This window comes from Tympanuchus pallidicinctus, unplaced genomic scaffold (assembly GCF_026119805.1).
Source record: "Tympanuchus pallidicinctus isolate F22 unplaced genomic scaffold, pur_lepc_1.0 scaffold2, whole genome shotgun sequence".
Lineage (NCBI taxonomy): Eukaryota > Metazoa > Chordata > Aves > Galliformes > Phasianidae > Tympanuchus > Tympanuchus pallidicinctus.
Window position 1 is genome coordinate 25,581,565 of NW_026294721.1, and position 27,116 is coordinate 25,608,680.

A 27,116-nucleotide genomic window follows, 5' to 3' on the forward strand; every position below is an offset into this window, starting at 1 on the left:
CTCTCTCCCCATGCCATATGCAACAGATATTTCTGGAACAAGACCGGTGAACTTAAGGGAACTTGATTTGCTGTAAATTGCAACTGCAGTGTTGTTTTGCCTTTAGTTTAAGGGTAGCTCCCAGTGCAAATGGTGCTGAACCTCTACTAAATGAACCTGTGTGGCCAATTAGCTGCATCATGTTCCCATACATCCCCAGCTGAAGAGGAGAAAAATTCCCCCAGAAACTTGAGTACTCATTTCATTCAAAAATACAAATACCAATTAAACGAAATTGAGGCTACCCTGTCACTTTGGAATTTAGGATTTTTCTCTTCCAGCCAAGTACCGGGTCTGGACAGCTGGAACCAGGACTGACTGACTTCTTTACTTGTCACTTAGATAAATTGAAATAATTTTACATTCAAAAGGCAGGAACAGTAAAACAGATACATGAAATACCATGACCTTTGGGAAGTAACTGTTGTAGCTATAGTTCTAGGCAAAAGGTTTTGGAGAGGAATACAGATAGGTAAAGATTAAACCTTTTTATAAGCTGCACTGTAAATAATGTGGACTTCTTTGAAAGTACATACAGGTATCAGCTGAATTTCAGGAGGAAATTCAGGAGGAATCACAGATTTTGAATTTCCTTAAAGGGAAAGCATAGAACTGTGTTGGTGGTAAAGGAAACAGTGACTGGATATCCATGGGAGCACTGTCTACAGTTGGAGGCAGGCAGCCATTATCAGCACCACAAATATAATACAAGCCACTATTTCTGCACTATGGATAATGACACACTGATTGGGGTTTCCCACAGTTAGTAGAGCAGTATAAGCAGAAGATCAGGCTAGAAAATGTTTAAAATAGGTTTGCTGAATTCTCCTGTAATGGCTTAAAAATATATATATATTGAAAAAATGTGATCTATTTCAGACTTGCACTTGAATCTTCTGCACCAGGAACTGCTAAGAGAGTACGGCCTTTAAAATAGCATAAATTACTTCAACCTTTCAAATTACTCAATTTTCAAAGTGTCTGCCTACAGCAGTAGCTCCTGCTACTGTTCATTTACTACTTACAGTTAATAATGCATCATTACAATTGCTCTAAAGAAGTAATTTTTGCTATCTATGCAATTTTAAAACTTTTAAAAATAGTCAAAACGTGAAAATGCATCTGAAAGTAATTTGGACTGAGAACATTTAACAAAGCTTCTGAAAAAGAAAATTCTGCTCCTTTATCTGATTATTTTGCAAACAAATAAGATTTAACTAATAGAGTTGTAAATAAGTATTGTGTTAAATCAGAACACCTTTACAGAAATTAAATCTCTGAAATTCTCCAACAAAGTATGGGCTTTAACTAAAACTTGTTTTGTTTCCTCCTCCCCACAGTGGAAATTTCAGATTCTGTTTCACCAACACCACTGGCAAAAGAGGTGGCCAAGAGATTCTCCACACCTGATGCGAACCCTGTGTCAACAGAACCAGCCTGGCTTGCACTGGCCAAGAGGAAAGCAAAAGCCTGGAGTGACTGTCCACAGATCATAAAGTAAACTGTAAAATTATATCTCTATTGCTGCCTATTAACTGCTTTCTTTTTATTTATTCAGCTTTTAAACACATGACAAAACTGAAAATGCATGTATTGGAGGACTGGAAACTGAATCGATTACCATTTTGCTCTAGCTCACTGTAAAGCCTATTCAAGTCATATATTCCATTGCTTTGACAAATAGCTAAGTGAGGTCACAAATTTCAGAGCCAGTCTCTCTCAAAAGTTCAAAAATGCTCAGATACTGGATGTAAATGTTAGCAAGTATCATAACAAGGGGCAGAACTTCAGTAGCTCCTTAAATTCTCTTGAATTTGGTTCTGGAGTTTTAGATCTCTACAGTTAAGTGGAAATGTCAGAAAAGTTCTTCAGCAGTCCATTGCTGAAAATCAATGCAAGATGCATGTTCCCTTCTCTTCTAAATTTTCTCAAGCGTTAAACTGTATGAACTGTCAGTAGTTCTACCTGCTATTTAGAAGTGTCTTACCTAATGAAGAACCTTGGTAGACTTCTGTTCACCTGCAATAGGAAAGGTGGTTCGAATGCTGAAGTTTTTTTTTTTATTGTAGGGATACTGTGTTAATATTCTCTTAGTCCTAAGAAAACAATTCATCCAACTTTGCAAAAAAAAAATTACTAATTAAGCCGAAGTCGGCAAGTTTTTAGAAAGAAGCCTCTGCTCTGCAACGACCTGAAAGGAGGTGGCAGCAATGAATGTCACTCCTTTCTCAGGTGACAAGTGGTAGAAGGTGACAAAGCAGTCTCAAGGTGCGCTGGGGAGGCTTAGCTTGGATTTTAGGAAGAATGTTCCACAGAATGGGCTGTCCTGGGAAGCGGTGGAGTTCCTGCTGCTGGAGCCATCTATGGGATGTGTGCACATGGCAGTAAGTGACATGGCTTGGTGATGGGCCTTTGTAGGTCAGGCTGATGGTTGGACTTCATGGTCTTGAACGTTGTTTCCAACTTAGGTGATTCCACAGACCAGGGAGTCAGTATTTACTGTAGTCATTTAAATGCATCACTGTGTGCTTGGCCACATTTAACATGCAGAGACAGCAACTGCAGACTAAAACTTTAAATTCTGTGACTGGGACTAAAGTAAGTAAAACTATTCCTGTGCTCCTATACTTACAGAGTTGGTCTCAGGAAGTTCCCACAGGAGCAAGACCGCATAACTGAAGTTAAAGTTAACTGAGACCTGAAAGCTAGGTCAATGAGCATCTCTAGAGTTTCAGCTCTGCATTTCTCCTGGTTTTACTTCACATGCAACTTTAGGTATTTCAGGTCAATTCCTGCACTTTGACCAATACAGACAGCACACTTTGAAAAGGTTTACTTACCATCCTTAAGTGAGCACTGACTTACTGCCCACAGTTCACTTACCTGCTGTGGCAGATACTTTATTACTTCTCTGTACCTAAAACAGTGGTGTTTACTCCCTTCCTCTTGCAAAAAAAGGATAAAGTCCATAATATAATAAAAATTTTATTATCCTTAAATATCCCATGGAAATATCTATGTCTGTGTTTTTAAAAGTCACCCTAGTTAACAAACCTGTAACATGCCCAACAAGGTTTTACAAGGCCGTATTCAACAAATTTGATCTCTTAGTAATGGTAAGGCTCAGAGGCACTTTAGGCCTAATGCATGATAAAGAGTGATAATTTTGATGGAAAGAAGTTGTATCATTATAGAATGATACCATGTGCATTTCATGGAAATACTTTAGCCAAACTGCTGTATGCAGCATGAGCAGCAGCACTTTAAATTATGCAGAAAACAGAATGAAATCTGCCATGAATTCCCATCCCAAGAATCAAAAAGGGCTCGATGGTAAAATTGTTACTGAATACCCTGTTTCCCATCAAACAGAAAGTAGCAAAGGTTTGCTACTGTGGTTACAACAGCACAAACACCTGGGACATGGTAGATGGAGATGATGAGAACACAGCAAGACTGTTTTTTTGAGTCTCCTAAGCCATCACTTTTGCTCATTTTCATATTTAAAACCCAAACCTGTGAAGTAATATTTTTTCCATTAATGTAAGTATTTAGAATGTTTTATACAGAGATGAGGCAATGCTGTTCTCAAACATTCAGAAAAAAAAAACCACTTACTGCTAAATAGTAAAATCTCTGCAAAGAATTTTCTGAGGAAAGAATCTGGCCCATAATTATTTCTGCTCTGCTAGCAGCATGAATTACTACTTCTTAAATCTATTCTTTTTGTGAATTTTGTAAGCCTGCAATATGTATTTATAGTTACAAGAACTAAACTGCCTGAAATCTGTCTTTAGGACTATTCCTTGGGATAGGGATACAGGTTTAATACAGAGAAGGTGAAGTAAATCAGGATTGAAGTATTCCAGACAGCATAGCATAATGAGGTGCTATTGTGCATGACATAACGATGCAATTTTCCAATACAATACACTTAAAGCACATAGAACAGAGCTTTTGTTAAGGAAAGTCTTAAGCTAAAGCTTCAAACCAGATTGTTTTTTCAACCATAAAGGTATCTAGTGTAATAATGGAGTCTGTATTACGTACAGAACCTGATGGAAACATTTCTAAAACATACATGTTCAACAGTGACATTTCATGATAAACTAACAAAATTTGCACTAAATACCAATGAAGTGAAGTGTTACTTTGCTTTAGCTTTGTTGCAGCTGTTTCTGATAAAGTGTTGGAAATCTGTTTAAAAACAACAACAACGCAACAACAAATAAAACCCAACCACCACAAACCATTACTTCTGACTTTAAAACACAAAAATGTTTTAAAAACCAAACAAACCACTATGTAGTATATTGTTTCAATTTTTGTAACTTATACACATTAATAGCATTTCTTCTGACCAGGTTATATATGATTAACCTCTATGTTCATATAGTAATGTATAAAAAAACTATAAGATGTATAATTGTGGGGTATTTGTTGTGTACTTTTTTAATTTTTCAAATGTTTTAAAGTGCAATTGTTTATTATACTAATGTCATTTTAATTCTAATTAAACTATAACCCAGTCAAAATTATCAGGGATGTATCAATTCTGTGTCTCTTTTTGCTGTCTGTGTACTTCAGGTTTGCTTTATAACAGAACTTCTGCTACCACAAGTGTCCTGCCTGTGCCTGTCTCCTAACAGTAAAATGGATGAATGAGACATGTAATGTAGCCTCTGCAACTTCTACTTACTTTTTAACTAACTCAGAATGTTAGAATTTGAAGTAGATGATTCAAGAAGGGGAGAGATGACTGATAGCTTCTACAATAGCTTTTTAAGAAGGCTTGTAATCAGGAAGATACTCTTGAGTTAAGAGTACTTCTGTCTGCAAATCCTTGCTTTGCATTACTGACAGTAATTCTTTTTAAGATGTTTATGATAACAAAAAAACCTATATAATCCCTTATGAATAGCACTCTGTAAACACTATAGTTAGCATTAATTGAAATTTCTTCAAAAATAGCCTGGCAGGCTTTGATTTGAACACAGCATACCTCATCTAGGAACTCATATGGGAATTGTCACTGACACCTAATAGACACTTTAGAATACAGTAAGTGACTAGTACTGATTTCCATAGAGAAAAATAGAAACTCAGCTGAAGTGAAGCCAGGGAGGGCCCCAACTTGCTGTAGATTATTAATATTAATTATGTACATAGAATGTAGGCTACCTCCTCAGAAATCAATTAAAAGTTAGACTGAACAAAGAATGTTGGCTACCTTAGCATCTTAGGATTCACAGAAAGGAATACATTCCTCCCTCAGGGAGACAAGAATGTTAATTCCAGTCACACAGTGTGGCACCTTACCAGAGTTTCTTCCAGCCATGTAAGTACTTGAAGCCAAACTACTGACTTTCATTTTCCTGCTACACAGGTAAAAGCACAACACTCAGATCCAAACAACTTGAAACACTCTTTCTTTCTTCAGTCTGGGCAGGGAAATGAGGGAGGGACAGTGAAACCTGTGGCTAGTGCTGAGCAGTCATCCTTCAGTCAGTACAGCAAGCCAACAAACATCACTTACCTGCATTTGCAGTGGTGCAAAATGTTGAGAAAGCTGCACAAAGCAGCTTTTGCCTAAAGCAAAATAGGCAGAGAGGTAGACAGTGCCTTCAAGTTCTTAATTTACAAATGTAAACAATTAAGCAGCAGCAGTCTAACATCCTTGTTCCTTTTTTCCTGTTATGTACAAATCTAGGCAATAAACATAATCATTTCTACAGCCAACAACAAGCTTTGTTCCCCATACTACAGGTGATGAGAAAACCTCTCCTGGAAGTGTATCTGTTCCTTCTGCTGTTCCACTCCTAGCATTCAAGATCCACACTTTGCCATCTGTAGATACTGCTGCCAACAGAACTTCGTTCTTTGAGTCATTACTTTGGAAAACAAATGGCGTTCCATATACACTTGAAGTGGCTTTGAATTTCCACAGTAAATCACCCTCTGTATTACAACAGTAAATAAAGTGATCATGAGATCCAAAAAATACTTCTTGCTTAGTTAAGCTTGAGATGCACGGAGATGAAAACACTGGTCCATTAGTGGAAAACTGCCAAACCTAGAGAAATAACATAACCACCCATTATCACAGGCTGATGGCATTTTCAGAATGATAGCAACTATAAATTTTTAATACTTAGTCGTTGATGGAAGCACATATAATTTCAAAATCATACAAGATTTCAGTGTTAGGCTGGTAAATACTTTCCAAATTACAAGTTAAGTTTTACAAAGCACAGTATGTGAGAAAATAGATATGCTGGAAGAGTTACTGTCTTCTGAGAGGCCCATGCAGACAGCCAACTTGGGAAAAGAATGTTTTGGGGTCATCACAGCACAACTAGCAATGAGCTTTAAGGATTTTGTTCTGATGCCATTCTTTTCCACAAAGATGAAGTCTCATTAGTGCTATAGTTTTCCTCTCCTCAAGCTAATGGATGGATGAGATGGATAGAAAGAACCCTCTTCAAGTATGAGCTCTAACCACTGCTGCAAGGAGACAGAGGGTAGGGCACAGACCAAGACACTGAACAATCAGAAAAAGCTTTGGAATTGCCATGTATGTTGCACCTGAAGCAAACAGAAATAGTATCATGTATTTTAATAAACCATATTCATTATGGCAGAACAAAACAATATTTAATTCCATATATTATGCCAGAACTATCATCTGCAACATCTTTGCCACGATGCCAGTATTTAACAAACCACTAAGCACTGTAAGAAACCTTTACTTCTCAGCAGCCACCCTTTATGAAGAAATGGCTTTAAACATTCTTGAAAAAATCTGAAACTCAAAAGTATTTATTTGTTGGCACTACTCTGGCACCACCATTTGCTCTGAGTATAAGCTCTACTACAATTTCTGTTACTACATCAAGCAATTTGGGACTTAGTGGCTTATTTCTGGTTTGGCATGGACTGAATGTACTACAGTTCTTTTGCCTCTGTATAATACACACTTCTATTTGGTTCGCAAAAAGGTGTATGTTAATCATTAAGCCTCAGAAAAAAACAGTATTAACAAAGCATGTTATGCAGTGTTTGGGAATGAGCATTAAACAAAAAAACCCAGCCCCACCATCACCAACAGTTTTTACCTTTTCTCCACAATGACTGTAACAGTATAAGTTTCCATCCACACATCCAATACAAACACACTTCTCATTGCAGTGAGGAGAAGAGAAAAGTGGTTTTCCCAGAAAACTCTTCCAAATCTTATTCCCTGTCACCTGTCAATGGAGGTTGCACAAAAAGGTTCTTCCTTTACAACTTGACCCAGCCATGCAAACCTAAGCTTCAAATGTTATTCCAACAAAACAGTTATACACTGGCATACTCATTGCCTCTATTCCACTTTTCTCTTCCTTCCCCTAGGCAAAATAATTAATAATAAGCAGTAGTAGAAGTTTCAAGAAGAACATTAATTCTTAATTCCATTCTCAGCTCCTCAGAATGTGAACAGGGTCAGTGCAATAGAGCATATTTTGAAAATGAGTATTATGTCTTCATAATAAATACCATACTAAATGCTTCAACCCACAATCTATGCTTGACACAGTAAGCTCCTTTGTTATAAATAATCACATGGAGCTATGGCTGGAGTTTTCAACTGCCTGTTACTCAGAATTATGAAAACAAACAAACAAAAAAACCCACACACCAAATATTTTTTCTTATCCACAGTTCACTAGAGCTGCAAAACCATATACTTAAACTTATAAAACTAGATGCAGGTAGAAGTATTTGGGTGCTACTGCAGAAATTTGTAGTGGGTGGAACATAAGGAAAGTGAGGACTAATGTTGGGTTGTGAGTGGTGTACAACACGAGTATCTGCTCCAAGTGACTGTTTCTTCTATCAGGCAGCACCAGCTGCAAGCCAAAACTGCCTCAGAAAATTATAAAATTGCACCACATTTATCAAGAATGCCACTCTCGTGGTGCAGAGAACAGCAATAGTCCAAGATGATGATGGGCAGCTCTTTAAATGACTATGAGAAGGGGAACACTAAGAGGAATAAAGGAGCTTCTTTCCTTATTCCGTTCTAATTTCAGTACATTCTGTGTATATATTTTTTTCAAATCTTACTGTCAAAAGGACAGAGGAAAGAAAACAAAACGCACAGGCATACTCTCACATACCAATTTAACTGATAAAATAAGTATGTGGGAATTGGAAGATGCTGATTCCAACTTTGGCCCACAGTTACACCATGTGAATTCAAGCAAGTCACTTAAATTCTCTTCATCACCAGAAATTATTATAGTGACCTTGTGTATAACAGTGAGGCTCTCAAGTGAAAAAGATTACATAGTAACACACGATTGCATAATTTCTTCCATTGATAAAGTGCTCTTAATTTCAGAAATGCATTTTGGTTTAATCTACATTTCATATTGAGATCAAAGACAAGTTGGCAGTGGAACATACCGGGTTGACAGCCAGTAACAGTCCTCCTAGTGTAGCAACATAAACATGATGTGGAAAAGAGCTCAGACAAGGAGATGAAAACACAGCTCCACCTTCACAATGCAATTTCCATACACACATCTTTTCCTGTAAGAACAACAACAATTTACAATTGCAGTTCAAGCTCAGAATTTTAAAATGATCTTTCAATGTCAAAGCTTATTAAACAGTGCATTTAATTAATAAACGTTAAATTAAGATATAATTCACATGGTGTTATAGAAACTCATGTCAGTGGTATTTTCCAGTAAATGTACAAAATTCTGCTGAACGACCAGCAGCATCTGGCCCTCTTGTTTGCCATCTTCCCTCATCTATTCTTTCAAAATGTAAGACTCTTCCCACCACTAAGCCACTGTGTCACTTCTGGATGGGCACCCTATTCTGAAATACCCAGAGTATTCAGTAACTGAGAAGCTTAAGATCTTGCTTCAGCCAGGACTAGGAGCATGAGAAAACCACTAGAACTATTTATTAAAACATAATCCTAACCCATTCAAGCAAGCACAACCATCTCAAAAGCTTTATGGCAGACTTCTGAGAATACCACCACTAACCAACAATAACCAACACAGCTTCATCTGGTGTGCTACAGATAGTGTCTAATTTGGATATTGGTTCTTGCAGACATACAAGTTATCCAGTGTTCTTACATAAATATCCAAAGCATACATATGCTGGTCATGCGATCCTACGTAGACTAATCCACTGGAAGGATCTGCCACTGCAGAGCTTTTCACAGTGTCTTCTGTGGCAAAAGTCCAGTATGTTTCTCCATCAGTGCTTTGAAGCACATACACTAAGCCATCATAACAACCTGTAGGAAACAAAACACAACAGTGGAAATAAAAAAAGAAATACCTGCATTTATGGTGTGTTTTATGTTGTTAACTATTCCACTGCTGGAAAGAATTTAGTTGACTAAGGAGGTACAGCTTCAAAACGTTTTTCAAAGCTGGTCCTCCTCTCTTAGCACCAAATCTTTCCAATTAGTTTATACATTCTAAGTTGTTAATTCTGTGTGTTCTTTCCTAACTTGTCCTAGCTGACAGAGTGTATATAAAGTCAGTGCTATATATCAACATCCAGCAGTCTTCAAAATTCCTGTACTATGATGGATTAAAAACTTCCTTTCCAAAACTTATGTTTAAAGACAAAAAACAATCCAAGTGTTAACGTGTAGTTTATAAATATGTAGTCAAAGGAAACTGCACTATTTTTCACAGAGTTTGATTATCTGAGGTACCACATCTTAACTGCTGTCTCTATCAATGTTTAATGACAGTTTAATGTTCCATAATCACCCTTCCATACTTCTTTAAAAAACACCTTAAGGGTCACACCTCAGTCAACCACTGAAAATTACCTGTACCCATAGTTTACTCCTTAAGGCCTTAATGAACTGGTATAAAAATCAATCACAGCTGCATAATATATCAATCTCTATCACAATGCATCCCGGCATTTACATTACTTATTCCTTCTAATTCTGTTTTACAATAAATTCATTTTGAAGGAGATAGATGGAAGTTTATGGATAAGTGTAGATGGGAACATTCAGAGGTAAGAAATATGAAAAAAATAATCTGAGGTGAAAGCTAACACAAAAGACATACCGACAACAATGAAATTTCCACACTTCGATACACAGGCAGAAGATTCAATACGACCTCCAAGATTCTTTTCCCATTTCACTTCTCCTGTATCTAGATCAATAGCCTGCATTGTGTGAGAGTGAGAGCCAACAAATACAGATGCAGATTCTTCATCTTCAGATATTACAATCAACGGTGATGCATCAACGCATTTTCTTGTATTTGACTTCCATCTCGTGCGTAATGCCAACTCTGCTGTTGTTACATGATTGCATTCTGCACAGATTTGCTGCACAGAGCAGCAGTCAGTTTTCTCTTCTTTGTTGGTAATTGTTAAAGTCCTGTTCTCCTTTTCATGCCCTTGCACGTGGCTTTTTGTTATACTTGGAGTCACGGCAAGCAAAAAGGATGGTTGTTGTAGTGCCTCCCCTCCCACCTGTACTGTACTATTGGGTTGCATAAAAGAGTTGGTGAAATCCATAGGAAAAAAATGATTTCCTCTTCTCAGTGCTATAAATGAAATTAATCCTGGAGCGACATTATCCTTCAGATATCCTTCAGATTTCAGTTTAGCATATTTTCTGTGAATTTCCTCTCCACTGTTTTTACTTAGCTTTCTTTTCAAAACATTGTCATCATTTATTAGTTGGTCTTCATCTGGAAACAGAGTTTTAAGAATATGCTTATAAACCTCCTCAATTGAGCGGCTAAGAAGAACTTCAAGGAGCCCAGGAACACCTCTGCCTACTAGCATCTCAATCTCATCATGAAACTGTAGTGCTTTTAAAGAGTCTCCACCACTGTACAAAAATACTGCATCTTTAGGAATTCCACTTGAATCATCTAGGAGATCCAGAACGGACTAGAGAAAAGAAGGAAAGAGAGAACAGTCCATAAGTGTTACACCATATCACACCCACACAAAAAACTTGAGTAAAATCCTAACCAATATCCAGAATTCCACTAAAAATTAACAGGAACTGAGGAAACTTACTCTGAAACTGTGCCAATAAGAAGAGCTGAGGAGGAACACAGAGACACTAGTTCAGTACTACAGTATGTTTTGCCAATTTATTTCCAATTAAGGAATAAAGGCAAATTCTGCTGTTTTTTTGGCCTTTTTCAATCTCAATACTGCTCATTAATGACATCTACACTATCTGTCAGTTAAGATGTTGATGCCTGTCCTGGTTTTCGCTGGAATTGTTAATTCTCTTCCTAGTAGCCAGGACGGTGCTGTGTTTTGGATTTAGTATGAGAGCAGTGTTGACAGCACACTGATGTTTTAGTTGCTGCTGAGCAGCACTTACACAGATAAAAGGATGTTTCAAATTCTTGTGCTGGAGGGGACAGAGGATGCACAAGGAGCTGGGAGGGGACAGCACCAGATAGCTGACGGCTGCCCCATTGTTCAGCATCACACTGAACAATAAAACCAGAGGGGCTTGCTGTGGGAGAACTGCTGCTGCTTGCTGCCTGGCTGGGCTTAAGTTGGTAGGCAGTGGGCAACTACATTGTGTTCACTCACTTTGTATATTCTTGTATTATTTTCCCTTCATTTTCTGTCCTATAAAACTGTCTTGATCTCAACTCATGTTTTTGTCCGATTCACTCTCCCATCCCACTGGGTGGGAGTGAGCAAATGGCTGCGTGGTGCTTGGCTGCCTGCTGGGTTAAACTACAAATCGTTTTGATAAGATTGGTTGAGATGCTTCATTTTATTAATAAAATTTATATAAAGCAGTATATTCTGCTTTTGAATGATTTAAGCAACCTACTTCTCTATCTACTTTTGAAGTCCTTTCAATTTGTGAAGGATTCTGGATTGAGCACTGTTATTACAATAAAGAACAATTAATACAATCTCCTGTCACTGCACTCTCTGTTCTTTAAGTCTGGTTATAGAGCCCCAAATCCTCTGGTTTTGGAAGCTGCTTTCTACAGTTCAAACTCGGTCTAGAGCACATCCCATCCGATTGGTTATAATTTTTATAGCCATTGACACAGCTCAGTATCAGCACAAGAAAATCCAATTACTTCACCAACTTCTTTCTACCTTTATTTATTCCCGTCCTAGTTGGAGCAAATCCCACTTTCAGGTGAAAAGTGAAAGTCTACCTTTGAAAAAATATTACAGTTTGGTATTATATCTAAGTAGTTTGAAAAACAAGGCTTCAGCACAGAAATTTAGAAACAATACAACCAAACAGCTCAACAGACAATTACACAACTGTGCCACCTATTTAAAAAAAAAAAAAACAAAACTCTCCAATTCACAGTTATTTTTAGCAATTAGAAACTCTACTGACACAGTAGCTATTTTGTACAAAATTTCCACCTCCCAGTTCCCTGTTTCCCTTAGGGATATCTTACTTGGTAAGCGAAGCAGCATACAAAAAGCTACTGACAGATTACAGCTTTCCTCTGCTAATTTCTTATACCTTCATACTCTGCAGTTTTATCTGATACAGAAACATAAATTACTCCCTCCTGACCGTTACTGAGCAACTGCACTTAAGTATTAACTGAACAGAAGGAGCTATAATACTTGAATGTATAGGCAGCTAGAATGTTCTGGTTGCATTAGTCATACTTCTTAAAGTGTTTAATTCCTGACACATGTATAATGATGCACTTGCAAAGATAAAAAGGCAGCTCAAAATACTACCTTCCATAAATACTGCAATCTTTCCCACAGTTCCTCTGCGCCACTCAGCTTACTGTCACGCCTTCTGGATCTTAGATGGTAGTGGTAAATCTTGTTCAGTTCAGATATATCAACTTTGCCTTTGGTGGAAAATAAAGTGTGATTTTTTTAATTGCTCTTCTGCATTTACATTTCCCAAATTCTCTCTACCAAAATAGTCATCTTAGTCTTTTACTGGCTTCCTTATTAATACTCGACTGCACTTTTTTTTAATCCAGTCAATCAAATATACTCAACAGAATCCAATAAGATTTTTTGAACATTCACCTTAGCCTCCCACATAATCCCATTTTCAGTTCCTGATCTTTCTCCAAGTGAAGTCACGGCTCTGTCGCAGACGGTGACAATAGCAGTGGAGAAAACAAGTGTGCAATTTTAATACTAAATTGATTCTGCTGCTTCTTTTTGAATCTAGAATGAAACATTATCCAACACACATAACAGATGGCCTTGATTTCCTAAGAGGAGTTAGTTGTCTGATTTATGTGTTTAAAAAGCATGACTGGATTTTGGTCAACTTAAAGAAAAAAAAAAAAACAAAAAACCAAGAACACAAAAAAAACAAGAACAGAAAGACAATTATTAAAGTAAGTGGCAAGGATACTTAAAGCGTCATTTACCATGTGATGTTAAAGGCAAAGTTTTAATCTGTACAAGCTCATCAGGAATTCCATGAGCCGGCAGATGTTTTTGGAGTTCATGAAGAATTTCTCTCTCTTCTAAATCACCCTTGGGAACCACAAATAGGATAAGTTTTTCCTGCTGATACCAGGTCACTGCACAAGCTTCTACCTGACAAAGATCTTCAGCAGCCTGTAATTAAAAACAGACATATATAGTTTGAAATTATAGTTCATCTGAGCACAAGGAGTAAAAAAACACAAATTACTTTAAAAATTACCCAATTAAAATTTGCATTTCTCTGATTCCTACATAACCACTGGCACTTCACTTGCATTAACTTAGATAGAAATGATTCTGGTCAGACACCATAAAGAATGAATGCAGAGAAACCAGCAGAGCTACTTTACAGCGTACTTCTCAGTTATCTAAACAACCTTCCTGAGTAAAAGCCTGGAAGAAATGCTTTTGTTAGGTCTCTTATTGTGTCTTAAATGAGTCAAAATCCCATCTGGTTATGCATTACTTTAAAAAAGAATGGCTTTAATAACATTTTAAAAAATATATAAAAATGAAATTGTAAGCAATCAGTGAAAATTAAAAAAATATGTTTTAAAATTTATTCCTATTTAGAAACTAATCCTCAAAACAAATGATTGGCATGCAGAAACTGAATGCATTCTGAGTATGTTTGCTGATGATACTAAAAGGGAGAGGAGCTACCGACTCCTTCATGGAGCCCTGCAGAGAGATCTGACATTCAGTCCTGTGGAACAATGACTGTATGAGCATGGAAACACAACATGCATTATTTTTTAGATCTATACAGAGATCTCAATTCTATTGGAATAAAGCCCATGTTAAGACAGAATTATAAGAATTCAGAGCCAAACTTCTCCATTTTAAGTACCTACATTAAGGTACATTAATAATCACATTTTTGATAATACAATCTCTAAAACTTCCTTAAGACTCCAAAAGATCTTCTGAAAATGAATACATACTGATTTTTGATGAGAACGATTTGTACATTATCCCTGCTCTTTCATACTGGCGTACTCTGTTCATAAGATGCTATGTTACCTGCTGCAAACATTCAATATTAAAACGCTTGCCATGACGTTTAATTTGATTGTCTTTCCGACCCAAAAAGAATATCTCTGCATTCTGCACTCTCACAAAATCTCCTGTTTCTCTCATTGTGCCCTGTGGTACAATTATCTCATTGTCAAGAAAGCAGATGCGTTCTTCACCACCTATAAAGAAAAGACTGTGGTCATTATTAGATGCCTATCTGTAAATGAAGTAATTAATGAAATATTTAGTATTTTATCAGAAGTTTCTTATCAATGTCTAGACTTCTACACTGTACAAATTAGGCAACAGAGTTAATTCAATTAACACATATAAACTACTTCACCTGACTCAAACTGCAAGCAGGAAAAAAAAATATATCAGTACAATGAAACCTGTTTGCAGCTAAAATGGTGATCATTTCCTGTTCATCATTCCAACAATGTAAAATATCATCAGAAGGTCCCCAGCCCAATGGGAATTTACAATGTTACTCTAACATGTTTAGCAGAAGCAGGCACCAAAAACAAACGAACAAACAAACAACATTATTAAAATTCAACTAGGAAAAATATCTTAGAAGAATTAAAAAAAAATATAAAGTAACCTATAAATATTTGTCCCTCGCCTTCTAGAACCACAGAACCACTGGCATCTCTGATCTCAACCGTTGTTCCAAGGAGCGGTGATCCCAAAGGGACAGGGAAATCAGTTCTAAGTATAATAAAGAGAAACAGTACAAATCTTTCCTTTCTGAACACAAATGATTGAACGCAAGAATGATTTCACATATAAGCTTCTAAAAGATTATCTCTCAAAAACTATTTGTTCAAAATGAAAAATCTTGTCAACACGCATGCGTTTCATGATCATACACAAAAAAAACCACACCAAACAAAAACTGAACAAAACCCATTCCACAGAATGACACAAAATAAGGCTTAAATGGATTCAAAAATCCCATAACAGTACCCAGTTTTTAAGCCTCTGAGGTAAAACCTCCATCAAGCACAACTATTTTAAACACCTGACGGCTTTTTAATTCAATCTTTCCCCATTACAGTTTGAGCTTTAATTCTTTGTGATTACTGATATTGTATTGGTGAGTACAGCTGAGTAGAGCATAACAGATTTTTTCAGTAAAGTAAAATTTAAGAAAAAGTAATTTGAAACAACTTTGCAAATACATGAAGTTACGTACGGGTTCCAGATCAAATTTGATCATAAAGTCTCTTAAACACTCTTGCTCAAACCCTGTTATATTTGGGCAGTTGAAACCTCTCCTTCTCTGCTCAGTCAATGAATTCTTTATCCCACATTGAGCTAAATGCAGCCAAATTTTTTATTTTTACCAAGTGAGAAGCTTGAGAAAGCATCCCTGATATTCAGTATATCCCATACCACAGCAAAGTCCTGCCAGAAATGCAATACTAGAATTTTTTTTACATCTACAAACAATTAAGAACAAGATTTCTAAATTTTTATAAAAGAGCAAAAACAGAAGACAAACTGCACCTCACTTGAACATTACTATTAAGAGTCTTGGGATTAGACATTTAATTTTGCTAAATATATAGAAAAAAAGGGCAGTGGTTCAGAGCAGGGCAGACCAATAATGTGCTAACTTTTCTGCTTATCGTTTGATTTTCTAGTGCTCTTCAGAAATTGCACCAGTTTTCATTATACAGATAGCAAAAATAACAATGCACTATGCTCCAATTGTCCTACGGATACTAAGAAGTAAAGATGACATAAAACCATGTGTCCTGGTTTTGTTCTGGACTGCTTACTTGCTTACCCCTTAGGGGGAGCAGGCTGTGATGTGAAATGGGGGAGATAACAATCACAGACTATAGGAGTTTTCAAATGTTCCAATTCTACCTTAGTTCAAACAGAAAAACAACACATTATCTCTGCAGCACAGACAAGAAGTAGGAAAGAACAGCTTCAGAAAGGAGAAAGTAACATTTGAACTCAAAGAAATCAGAACATAATACTAGAACCAGAAAACGTCAGTGCTGCAGAAGACCTCACATTTTCTGCATAGCAGATATTTAATAACAGGACATATTACACTGCTTCCACAGAAAACTCCTTTCTTATTTATAAGGAGTTTTGCAGGAAAATTAGTTTCTGGCTATCTACCATTTTCATTCTTCAACAGTTGAAGTATCTGGTTAAAATATCACATCACTTGTCCTATGAAATGGGATGTTTCAGACATGCCTACCTCAAGTCACATGTATAACTGTCATGCCAAGGAATAATTACACACTTCAGGAAGCAAATGAAACACGGAGCTAACTGGCCTCAACACTTGTTCAACTCTCTTTATGAAATACAATGAACAAAGTCTTTAGTAGAGTTAAGATGGCAGAGTGCTAAATGATGAAAAGAAAATTACTTTTCATAGTACACGTGAAATGACTGTGAGATCTTATGTCTCACTTTGTACAGTTTCAGTACTTGGTACTTGCCAAGTAACATCAGTGGGATCATTTGCTGCAGTACGTTATCCAATGTCAGAAAAAATAAAAATCAGTAACTAGTCTCCATCTTTTCATCTGTGGAGTTTCAAAAAACCATAGGTAAAAGCCTTGTATCTCTAAGAAACACACTTAGAATCACAGAATTATACGATTTGGAAAGAACCTTTGGAGATGACATCAAGACCAACCCTCTGCTTTAGCAATTCCCTACAGTAATTCACACAGGAAGGTGTCCAGACAGGTATTGAATGCCTCCAGAGGAATCTCCACAACATCTCTGGGCAACCTGTACCAGTGCTCTGTCATATTCAAAGTAAAGTTTTTCCTTCTGTTTGTATGGAACTTCCTGTGCTCCAGTTTGTGCCTGTTGACCCTTGTCCTTTCACTGGGCTCCACTAAAGAGAGCCCGATTTCAATGTCCACCTTTGACTATTTTTGTTTCAAGTAAACAAACCTCAGAAGTAACATTTTGACCTTGGCAGACCTAAGCTACAAGCATAGCTTCATTCTAAGCCTATGATTAAGTCTAAGAGCTTCATTTAAAAAAAATTTTTTTCTAAAAACTCCCATAATAGTTCTGCTAAGCTTCCTCTATTTGAATATGCAAGATCTCACTAGAAAAGCTTCCTGACGAGTAAGGAAGAGTAGGACTAACTGAAGTTATGGCTAGCAAATACCAGAAGCAGCACACCCCAACCTAAGCTTGTTCATGCTCAGCACGTGGGAACACAGGATGGAAAGCAGAAGAGGTCTACATACAGATGACTGGAACAGAGACCACCATGAAACACTGTGTGAAAAAAACAGTGCTACAAGTATGAAAGTTCTCAGACTGAAGTTTTATGGTTCAAGAGTCACCCAACAACTTCTTCTTGAAAGGGCTGTATTAGAGCAAGAAATCAGTGGATAGATTGAAATACAAGTACACAAATGTAACATCCACCAACACAAACACCTATGAGGACTCTGTAGCCCTGGGCAGGTTCTATTCCGTTGATTTCCATCATTTACACACCAAGCCATGAAAACTGAAATTTCCTACCTAAAATCAGCACTAAAAACCTCTTCAGGAATCCTGTAGCAAGTGGCCCAGCTTGAAACCTCAGTTATACCATACAGATTAAAAATACTTGTTTTGTTCTCCCTGTGCTTCCAACTCTTCACAAGGTTCAGTATGGGAAACGCTTCACCACCAAGGGCTAAGACTCGGAGCGAAGTGTTTGCAGACAATACTGTTGATTTAATAATGTGAGTTCCAAATCTTCTGAGAAGTGTTGGTGTTGCCTAGATGATACATATTCAAAAACATAACAGAGAAACCACTGTACGTTATTTCAGTACGTGTGTACTTTCTTTACCTTTATCATATGTAGATATCTTACCTATACTGCAGATCTACCTAACCATAGATGGCATCAACCATCAGATGTCAGTATAGATCATGCTGGTGTTTTGTAAGACTGCATGAATGAATGCTATCAGCCCCTATGTTCTTCTGTAGAGGGAAATGGACACCATCAAGATTTATAGCAATTTAATAAATCAAAACAAAAGCAGGGAATAAAGTCACAGCATATTCATATTTTCATTTCTGCTGTAGTGTCCTCAGCAAATTATTCATTAATTGTTCAGAATTAATAAATTAAACTACAATTTTGTCCAAAGCCAATTACAAGTGAGATCTGTTTTAGCCATTCTTCCCCCCTGATTTAATCTTCTATTATCAATTAATATTTTTATGAAATATGTTTTTACACTGGGCTTATTTGGCCAAGTTGAATGCTCATAAACTCAGGTAAATTTTCCAAAAATTAACTTTGAAGTTTTTACAACTGTGATCACATAGGACAAGACCTATTCCAAGAGAGAAGGGGCAAATAACACCTCATATAAGCAGGTGGCCTGAAAACAAGAAGTACTGCTAGGGAATGATCAGATCAATCAGTGATTCTTCTTCTCTCTCTTTCTCTCAGTATTGTAGAAACAATAAGCGTTTTAACATCCTATAGACAGCACTGTTTTAGTTGTTGTATTTTTAGGGTAGATACTAATATTAAAACTGTTTATGAAGTGAGGCTCAAAGAGGAAACCCATTATAAGATGCTAAATAGATGTAAATGTTTTTAATAGATGTAAATGTTTTTAACAGATTACTCCGTAATGTAATTACTCTTAAGAACTAATGGATTTTTAAGATGAATGCCGGCTTTATCTTCCGTTCATTGTTTTATGTTGCAAGATATTTGAGGTCTTGATCAGAAGGTAATTTTCTGAACAGTTAATATTTTACTGCAAAAAGGGTAACACAGTCTGCTCTCTTCAGGAAGAACACCAGTGTCATTATTGTTAAGACTGCTGAAACAAGTAACACACATTAGCAGAAGTGAGAAACAAGACACAGCAAACAGTCACTCAGTTGTTGCCTACCTGCAACACTGTCACATGGTGATGGCTAAACAGGGCAGTAGACAGCTCCAAAGGCATCATTTTAACAGCATTTGGTAATATAAGAATAGAGGCTCCACTTGTCAGAGCAATGAACAATTCGACCACAGATGGGTCAAACGTTAGAGGAGAAGCCAAGAACAGCACATCATCCTGGGTGATCTCAAAAATTGATCTAAAAACAGAAAGCCAGGAATTACAAATATGATGCACCTTAATTAAAAACAAACAAACAAACAAACAAATCAACTCCAAACTAGAAGAGCAGAGTGGAAGAACATGAAACAGATGTCTCACTTTAGCAATACTAAGGGATTACAGACTACAGTAAATATTAAAGCACATTCCACCTTAATATACAGACCAGACAATTTAAGCAAAAGGTCCTATATCAAGACATGAACTACTGATTAAACTAACAAATGTACAAATATATACAAATAGCCTAAAATTGAATTAGGTTTTAAAAACCATAAAACACATTAAATTTAACTGTGAATAATTAATACTGTTATCTACTTCTTTTAAGCAGAATATCAGCAATAAAATACTTAAAACAACAGTATAATACGATTTGAAGTACACTCTTCAAAAATTCAGGTAAAGCACCATTTAAATATTAAACACAGCATTATGAGAAACAAGATCTTATGATATTATTTTGAAGCAACAGAAACAAACACAAAGAAATCAGAAAAGTGAGGGAAGGAGGAAGCGAAGCAGTGTTAGGAAAAAATGCACACCTCTCTTCAGTGTTTGAAAGAGTCCCCAAACATCAAATCTGTAGAAACATTTAAAGGAAAACATAGAAACCACACTTACTTAAGATGCTGAATGTTTGGCACTATACATGCATGAGGCACTCTAACTACTTTGGGGGTCCCAGTAGTTCCTGATGTATGCAAGATGTATGCTAAAGAGCATTTCTGGCCAACATCCTTGTGTCTTCCTTCCGATGTTTTTATTTTCAGGTGCTCTGGGCAGAGAGCACCTAGCTGTGAGTTATCCATAACTTTGAAAGCTTCAAATTTACTTTTCACACTGTCTGCTTGCAAATCAACATCAGTACTGCTCCAACTCATTTGGAAGAGAGTTAAACCAATACTTTCTATTATGGAAGAGTTGTGGGACAACCAACCGACATGGGATGTCTGGAATTGCTGTAAAAGAAAATGAACAGTTTAAACAGCAGAACTCAGACTGCACTGTTGCTCTACTGTTGTAATAAAATATGAAAATTTTTTTCACAAATCTGCCTTTCCACTTTTGGAGAACACACACCAAGCAGTTTTAAGCTCATATATACTTATGTATTAAATAAACACAGAATTCATAAATGAGAAATCAATTATCTGAGCTAATAATAAAAGGTGAAAACATCCAAGAGAATTTCAGAGAAGACAAAGCACCCCACATTACAACTGTGTGGTCCAGTCTTGTCTATTCCCTTAGCAATAAGTCAGGGTTCTGGATTTGAGAGAAGATGAAGACAACTAAACCATTACATGCAGCAACTGTTTGCAACTGTTGTGAAGATTTCTAACTCCTAATCTGGACGTATGGAGAAACAAGAGCGGAGAAGTCTTTGAAAGTCACTACCCATCAAGTTTACCTGGACAGTATTGTAAAAACAAACAGGTAATTTTTTTGAATGGAGGAAGAATACTTTCTGCTTCTAATCTTGAAGACATTCTGACTTAAAGACTTTTGTCATGAAGGAATTAAACCAGCTCAACAAAGCTTATATGAACATAATACAATCTGAATAGCTACACATTTCTAAACTGTGCTTCAATGCTTTTTCTGGAAGCCTGAACACTCACTTTTATTTTGTCATTCTCAACAAGAATATACTGAAGATTGCTTTTCCTCATGAAGTAAGTAGATAACAGTGGTGGGGCATCTGGATCAATAGGACAGTAAGCAGCTGGAACCTGCAGGATTCTAACAAGACAAAATTTAAAATGTTTTAAATAAATTAAAAAATAATAGTAAAACTAAGAAAAATCCACTTACATTTCACTCAGTTTTTTGTTGTTTTTTTTTTTTCTTCCTGTAAATAGTTCCCAGAGTCAGAAAATGTAGTTATAACATGACTTTCAAATATTTTTTAGAAATACAGTATGAAGCAAATCAGTATTGCCTTTTAGCATATTACAGTGAGGAAAAAGATTAGAGCTAGACAAAAACATTCAAAATTATTTTTGCCAAGCAGGTTGGCAGTGACAAAGGTAGCACTGACATCAACAGCACCACAATTTCAAAGCTTCTGCTATTGACTGTGAACAGAAATACAAACATTCATTTATAAGTGTACAGCAGCACACTGAGTACAGCTTCTATTCTCACTAAACAATCTGGCGTGAGAAAATTCTGAGTGTGTACCAGAACTTCATTCCTAATGAACAGAGGAACACTGAGTATCATTCTGGTGTCATTCACTGCACCTTAGCTTGTCCCTTTTTTCTGCAACAGTTGTACACTGCAATCACTCCCTCTAGTGGCTCAATTTGATAAAGGCAAGCATTTGAATTTATTACTCTACAGAACAAAACAGTAACTAAAACAGGAACAGCTCCCATAAATTTTAGCATTTCATCTAAGGCTGGGTTCTCATGTCCAATTAGATATACTTTCTCATGCAAATGATTCATCATTGTAATGATGACAAGATGCTGAACAAAGGCTTGGAAACTGCAGCCTTCTGCATACTTGAACAGTGTCTGGAATCAATAAGCACTCAGGCCTGCCCTGCACTATATACAGCAGTTAATTACTCAGCAATTAGAGCTCTAAATAAATGAATCGATAAACCAAAGTGCCTCGTCAGTTTCCAGTCACATTACAAAAGGTATCTGTGTGGCTGCTCAGAGCGTTGGGACAGAGGGTAAGCAAGGAAGGACGGGACCTGAGGCAACCTCAAGCTGGGTCAGCTGTGAGAGCAGGCCATGCTGTGCAGGACTTGCTCCAGTCAGACCTTGAAAGTCCCAGTGGATGGAGCCTGTACAACTTCTCTGGGAAACCTCCTCTGCTGCCACACTAGAGAAGGGTTTCCGTTAGTAGTGAAGCAGTTCGTCAGCACACCTGGAAGGTATATTATTACAGCACTCCTTTCACTGAGATCCCTTGTAGTCAGCTGTGATGTATGCTCTTGTGCTACTGTGTATTCAGGTGCAATGTGACAGAAGAAAATACAGACCTAAGAGAAGCACAGATGCTGCTTCATCTGCTGAAGAAAATATGCTCATGGTGATGAGGTACTGTACTACACTGTAAGTATAACAGGTACAAGGATACAAATATTCATTAGCAACACTAAGATTTAAAAATTGCTGAATTAACACTGAGATCACAAACATTTCCATTTCCTTCCCATTAAATAATCAATATTTCTTTAGTGCTGCATTGCTAATTACTTTCTCCTACAACCTTCCTGTAATGAAACTGCATTCGTAAACTCATTTAGCTTAAAGCATGAGATTTCTTTTCATATATTTTGCTAGCAAGACAAGAGGAAAACATCACAAATCTGCATATTTGTTTTGCACCGGATATTTATTCTGATAAATCAACTCCATTTTAAAACAAGAATAAAGATTCTGGTCATTAATAATTGTTTGTATTTCTATAAACATACTTAACCAAGTCACATTTTAGACCAGTGCACTTAAGATTCAAAAACCTCTGGCACTGACTCTTCAAAGACTGATTTGTAATACCATAATCTTCTCATAAGAATCTGAGGCTCCAGTGCCTCTAGACTGTTAAGGAATGCAACAAAGGCAAAAATAAAACCAAAACAAAAAGCCAGCAACTGTAGCATTTCAGCAGCACCAAAGCCAACCAGCAGTTACTGCCAGTGGTATTACAATAGCATTACAGCATTTTTGTTGATATTAAAAATGTTAAACTTGCAGTTTGCTTTAATGGAGATAAACATTAAAAATACAACACAATGCAAGTATTCAAACCATTACCCTAAGATCCAAGATGGTAGGTTTATTCCAGGAGAGCAGTAAAGGCCTATCTCACACCTTCCTTGAGGATCACAGTACTTCTGAAGGAAAGCTGTTAACTCCATGGCATGTTTAATCACTGTTGCATATGTGTAGAAAGTTGGAGGTCCATCATTGCATTCATCAAACCAAACAGCTTTTCTACCTGAGTGCAGACTGGCTGCCTGAGCCACCATATCATGGAGAGTCATCTCTGCTGCACTTCTCCAGCTCCCCTTGAAAGATTAACATAGAGTGCATTGTCATCTCCCGACTTATAATATTTTAATAAAATGACTTACGTACACAGAACAGTGCCAAGCAGGAAAAATTCAAAAAACAACTTCTGAACAGAAAGCACAATCCTTTATCACAACACATTTCACCACTGGAATGCAAAACCTGATACTTCTATCACTTACAACAGCTCCCATGCTAAGGGTGAGGAGTAACTCACTAATTTACAGGTGTCCAACCTTTTGGATTGCCTAGGCTGCACCGAGTGAAGTGGGATTGTCCTGGACCACTATACGTAGGTTGCACTGAAAGTAATGCCTCCTATTTATTTCCAAACTACAATCAATACAAAGAGCATGATAACATTTATTAACAGAGCAAGTTCTCAACTACAAAGCATTGTTTTTCTACAACCACCACCCTGTCTGCAGCAGTAGGGTTGGAACTAGACAATCTTTGAGATTCCTTCCAACCAAAGCTGTTCTATGATTCTACATAGAGTCACCACGAGCTATATGCATTTTTGCCAGCAATGAATAAGAGTCTGCATGCCATACTTATAAAAATCTGTGCCAGCAGAGGTGATGACCACTGTTGCCATCGCCACTGCTGAACCACACCACCCACTGCCCCACTGTGCTCACATAATGGAGACTGTCTGGTCTCCATTAACATTCACCAAGTGTCAATGCTCTTCTTTCTGTACGGAGAAATTTAATTCTAACCCTTTTCTTCCTATGCACTTCCATGTCAGATGTCATTTTGTCTGACTGCCCCTCTGCCACCATCTGCCACACAGCAACAAAATGGAACAGGACAGTGGAGGAAAGGTTCAGCCTCTATTGCCATACCATCAATATCTGACTGTGACATTGTGAGACATCATCATAAAATAGGAGGCATTACTTTCTGAGAGCCCTCATATAACTTAGTTAATATATATAAGTAACAAAACTCATCTTAATCTTTAATATTTTTATTAAAACAAATAAAAAGAAAAAGGCAACTAAACCATAAAAACAGCGGGATATGTGAGCTTGTTTTTGTGAAGCTAGTGCATCAGGCTGTCAAGGTGCTCATCAGAGATTTTTGATGAAATTTCACCCTTCCTGTGCTTCATCCTTGAGAACAGTTGTTTACAAATGTATGAACAGCAACTCAAGGCATGACTGTGAAACAAGGGACTGTTAAGCGAGGGACACTTCTGTGGTAAGAGTGGGCTTACGGAAGTCTGGTAAGGAGACATGGTCGGATTTTTGACTGCAAGTCTACATATTCTATTTGAAAACGTACTTATATCAACTGAAAATAAGTGACACATGCAAAAAAATAAAAATAAAAATAAAAAAAAAAAATTCGGCACTCTTGAAACCCATTCTCAAATTCCTTTATCAGAATGGAAAGCACAGCTGCATATTTTTCTCTATCAACAGGGCTGCGTTTAGCCAACGCATCAAACCGCACACGCTCATTGGCAGTAGCTTCAGCTACGCCATGCGGTGGTTTCACCCACACATGGCTGCCATGACGGCGCGGGGGGCGGCACCGGGTTGGAAATGCATGTAGTGACTGATTGCAGAGGGTGCTCATCGCTACGCTTCTGTTTTTGAAGCTGGACATAACCAAATGAAGAATTTTGGTAATACAGATCAACTAATAGCTTTCTCTTTAGTAGTACTGCGAAATAACCTTATTTTCTTTGCAAGTAGAAAATGCACCGCGCCGATGACTGGATGGTTTTGTCAGTATCGCTCCCTGCACCGCGGGGCCCTCCTGACTGCCCGCACCCCAAACGCGAGGCAGAGAGCTCCGCGTTCAGGCTGCCCTGCACATCCCGCCACGCTCCCAGCCCTCCCCGTCTCCAGGCGCTGCAGGCACAGCCCTGCACGGCCCGTCCCGGGGCACTTTGCCGCGCCGGGACCACAGGCGCCATCAGCGCGGCCCGTACACCACGAGACCCACCTCTGCCGGGGCCCTCCAGCAACACCCAGCGCCATCCGTTCACCGTCTCCTAGCAACCAAAGAATAGCGCTAACGATTGGTGGAATCTCTTTTACCCCGGCCCGCTCTCTAGTAACGCGTGCGTTCATTGGTCAACACCTGTCGCGCTATTGGTGCATCAGCAAGCGGCGCCCAGATCGCAATGGCGGGTGTGGGTAATGCCGTTTTAGCCGCGGGCGAGAAGAGGGGGAGTGCTATAGCCGTGCTAGGCAGAGGGGAGAAGATCAAACACAGGGTCCCCGGAGCAAAGGGTAAAGTTCTGCCCCGCCGCGCACGGCCACTTTCCCCCCCCCCCCCCCCCCCAGGAGGACGGTACGGAGAGCCGTAGGGGTCCTACGGCGTTCCTGGAGCGGAGCGCTTGGGCTGAAACGCTGCCGCGAGGAGGGGGTTTAACGTAAGACCCGAATGGATTTATCCCATGCCCGAGAGCTCTTTCAGGGTGATTTTATTAAAGATATTTCCGAGGCATGGTGCCAGCAAAAACTGTGTAGAAAGAAAACCGTTTCCAAGAAAACCGTTCACCATTTTTAATGTTGCACGTGGTAGCAGTGCCTAGAACCAAAGGAATTCTTCCCTTCAAAGCTTTGACAGCACATGTGCAACCTGCCGTATGTGATACACGAGAAGCCCAGTAACCTCCTCACTGCTCAGTGAATAAAGTGGCTCTCGAAAAGCATTCTTTAATTTTAAAACATACATCCTTAAAATGAGGCATGCAGTGTAACTAAAAGTTACGGGGCATACGATGGCAGTCCTTCTGTAATGTCGTGCGTTTCACGGAGAAAAATGGCATTGTGACTCTCACTGAAATCAGATTTACGCCACCTGATGCTCAAATCACATTTAAACAGTTCTTTCCACATGTAAAAATAGCACTCTTGTTGAAAGTTTGTTAAAAGTTATTTGCATAATTTTCAATCTGTTCTACAAGATAACCACCTTCAAATGGACTGAATTCTGCTTGCAACTGTATTAAACTGTGCGACCGGTTTCATCTTCTTACATGCATCTAAGACAAAAGCTTGATTTATCCTTTCAAAAATGTTTGCTTTTTTGAAGGAGAAGAAGGGCAAAAAATGTTCAAGTTTCTCAGTTTTCTCACACTTCTCCCTCATAGTGTGGAAGAGTGGAGGTCAGAGAGATTGCATCCAGTTCCTTTTTTGCTCACTTTGCTGTCCGGGTAATAGGACTGTTAAAAAACAAAAACACTTGCTAAATAGAAGAGATCCATATACCTCATCCAATAAGCAGATCTGGACTTCCACAAAGAGTGCAATTCTCAAAATAAAGTAGATTTTCCCATTAGCTTTACTGCAAGTAGGTTCTGATTTCAGAGAACCTCCACAAGGCTTAGTCTTTTGAAAGTATTTACATCCTTTCTTGAATTGAGACTTTTGTGATCATGTATCGGTCACAAATTCCACCT

General features: G+C 37.9%; 2 protein-coding genes across 13 annotated transcripts in view; one reads left to right on the forward strand and one right to left on the reverse strand.

The window, feature by feature from the left end:
• CRACD (capping protein inhibiting regulator of actin dynamics) overlaps positions 1-4,577 on the forward strand; it is a 113,035-nt gene extending 108,458 nt beyond the window's left edge. For all 7 annotated transcript variants that reach the window (XM_052682379.1, XM_052682381.1, XM_052682380.1 and 4 more), the window contains one exon: positions 1,380-4,577. In XM_052682379.1, the coding sequence (XP_052538339.1) occupies positions 1,380-1,540 (161 nt within the window). In that variant the 3' untranslated portion in view covers positions 1,541-4,577. The remainder of the gene's footprint in view (positions 1-1,379) is intronic.
• AASDH (aminoadipate-semialdehyde dehydrogenase) lies at positions 1,550-27,062 on the reverse strand. 6 transcript variants are annotated; one of them, XM_052682389.1, is made up of 15 exons: positions 23,435-23,550; positions 22,657-22,727; positions 21,281-21,401; positions 20,280-20,617; positions 19,440-19,632; positions 18,055-18,296; positions 15,131-15,237; positions 14,533-14,705; positions 13,449-13,641; positions 12,790-12,908; positions 10,143-10,983; positions 9,180-9,343; positions 8,488-8,613; positions 7,155-7,286; positions 1,550-6,112 (listed from the first exon to the last, which is right to left on the reverse strand). In XM_052682389.1, exons 3-15 carry the CDS (start codon positions 21,329-21,331, stop codon positions 5,708-5,710), a joined length of 3,084 nt encoding a protein of 1,027 aa, XP_052538349.1. In that variant the 5' UTR covers positions 21,332-21,401; positions 22,657-22,727; positions 23,435-23,550; the 3' UTR covers positions 1,550-5,707. The 6 variants fall into 6 exon arrangements, 5 of the variants coding, with proteins under 5 accessions (XP_052538349.1, XP_052538348.1, XP_052538350.1 ...); XM_052682386.1 differs by lacking the exon at positions 22,657-22,727 and adding an exon at positions 25,652-25,731 and having other exon boundaries at positions 4,900-6,112; positions 23,435-23,688; XM_052682388.1 differs by lacking the exons at positions 22,657-22,727; positions 23,435-23,550 and adding an exon at positions 25,652-27,062.
• Between the last annotated feature and the right edge of the window lie 54 nt (positions 27,063-27,116).

Coding starts and splice junctions, on each gene's coding strand:
- AASDH (XM_052682386.1), bottom strand. CDS start 23,664: ATGACTCTCCATGATATGGTGGCTCAGGCAGCCAGTCTGCACTCAGGT. Junction 20,618..21,280: donor TTGAGAATGACAAAATAAAA/GTGAGTGTTCAG, acceptor TTTCTTTTACAG/CAATTCCAGACATCCCATGT. Junction 7,287..8,487: donor TGTTACTGGCTGTCAACCCG/GTATGTTCCACT, acceptor CTCCATTGACAG/GTGACAGGGAATAAGATTTG.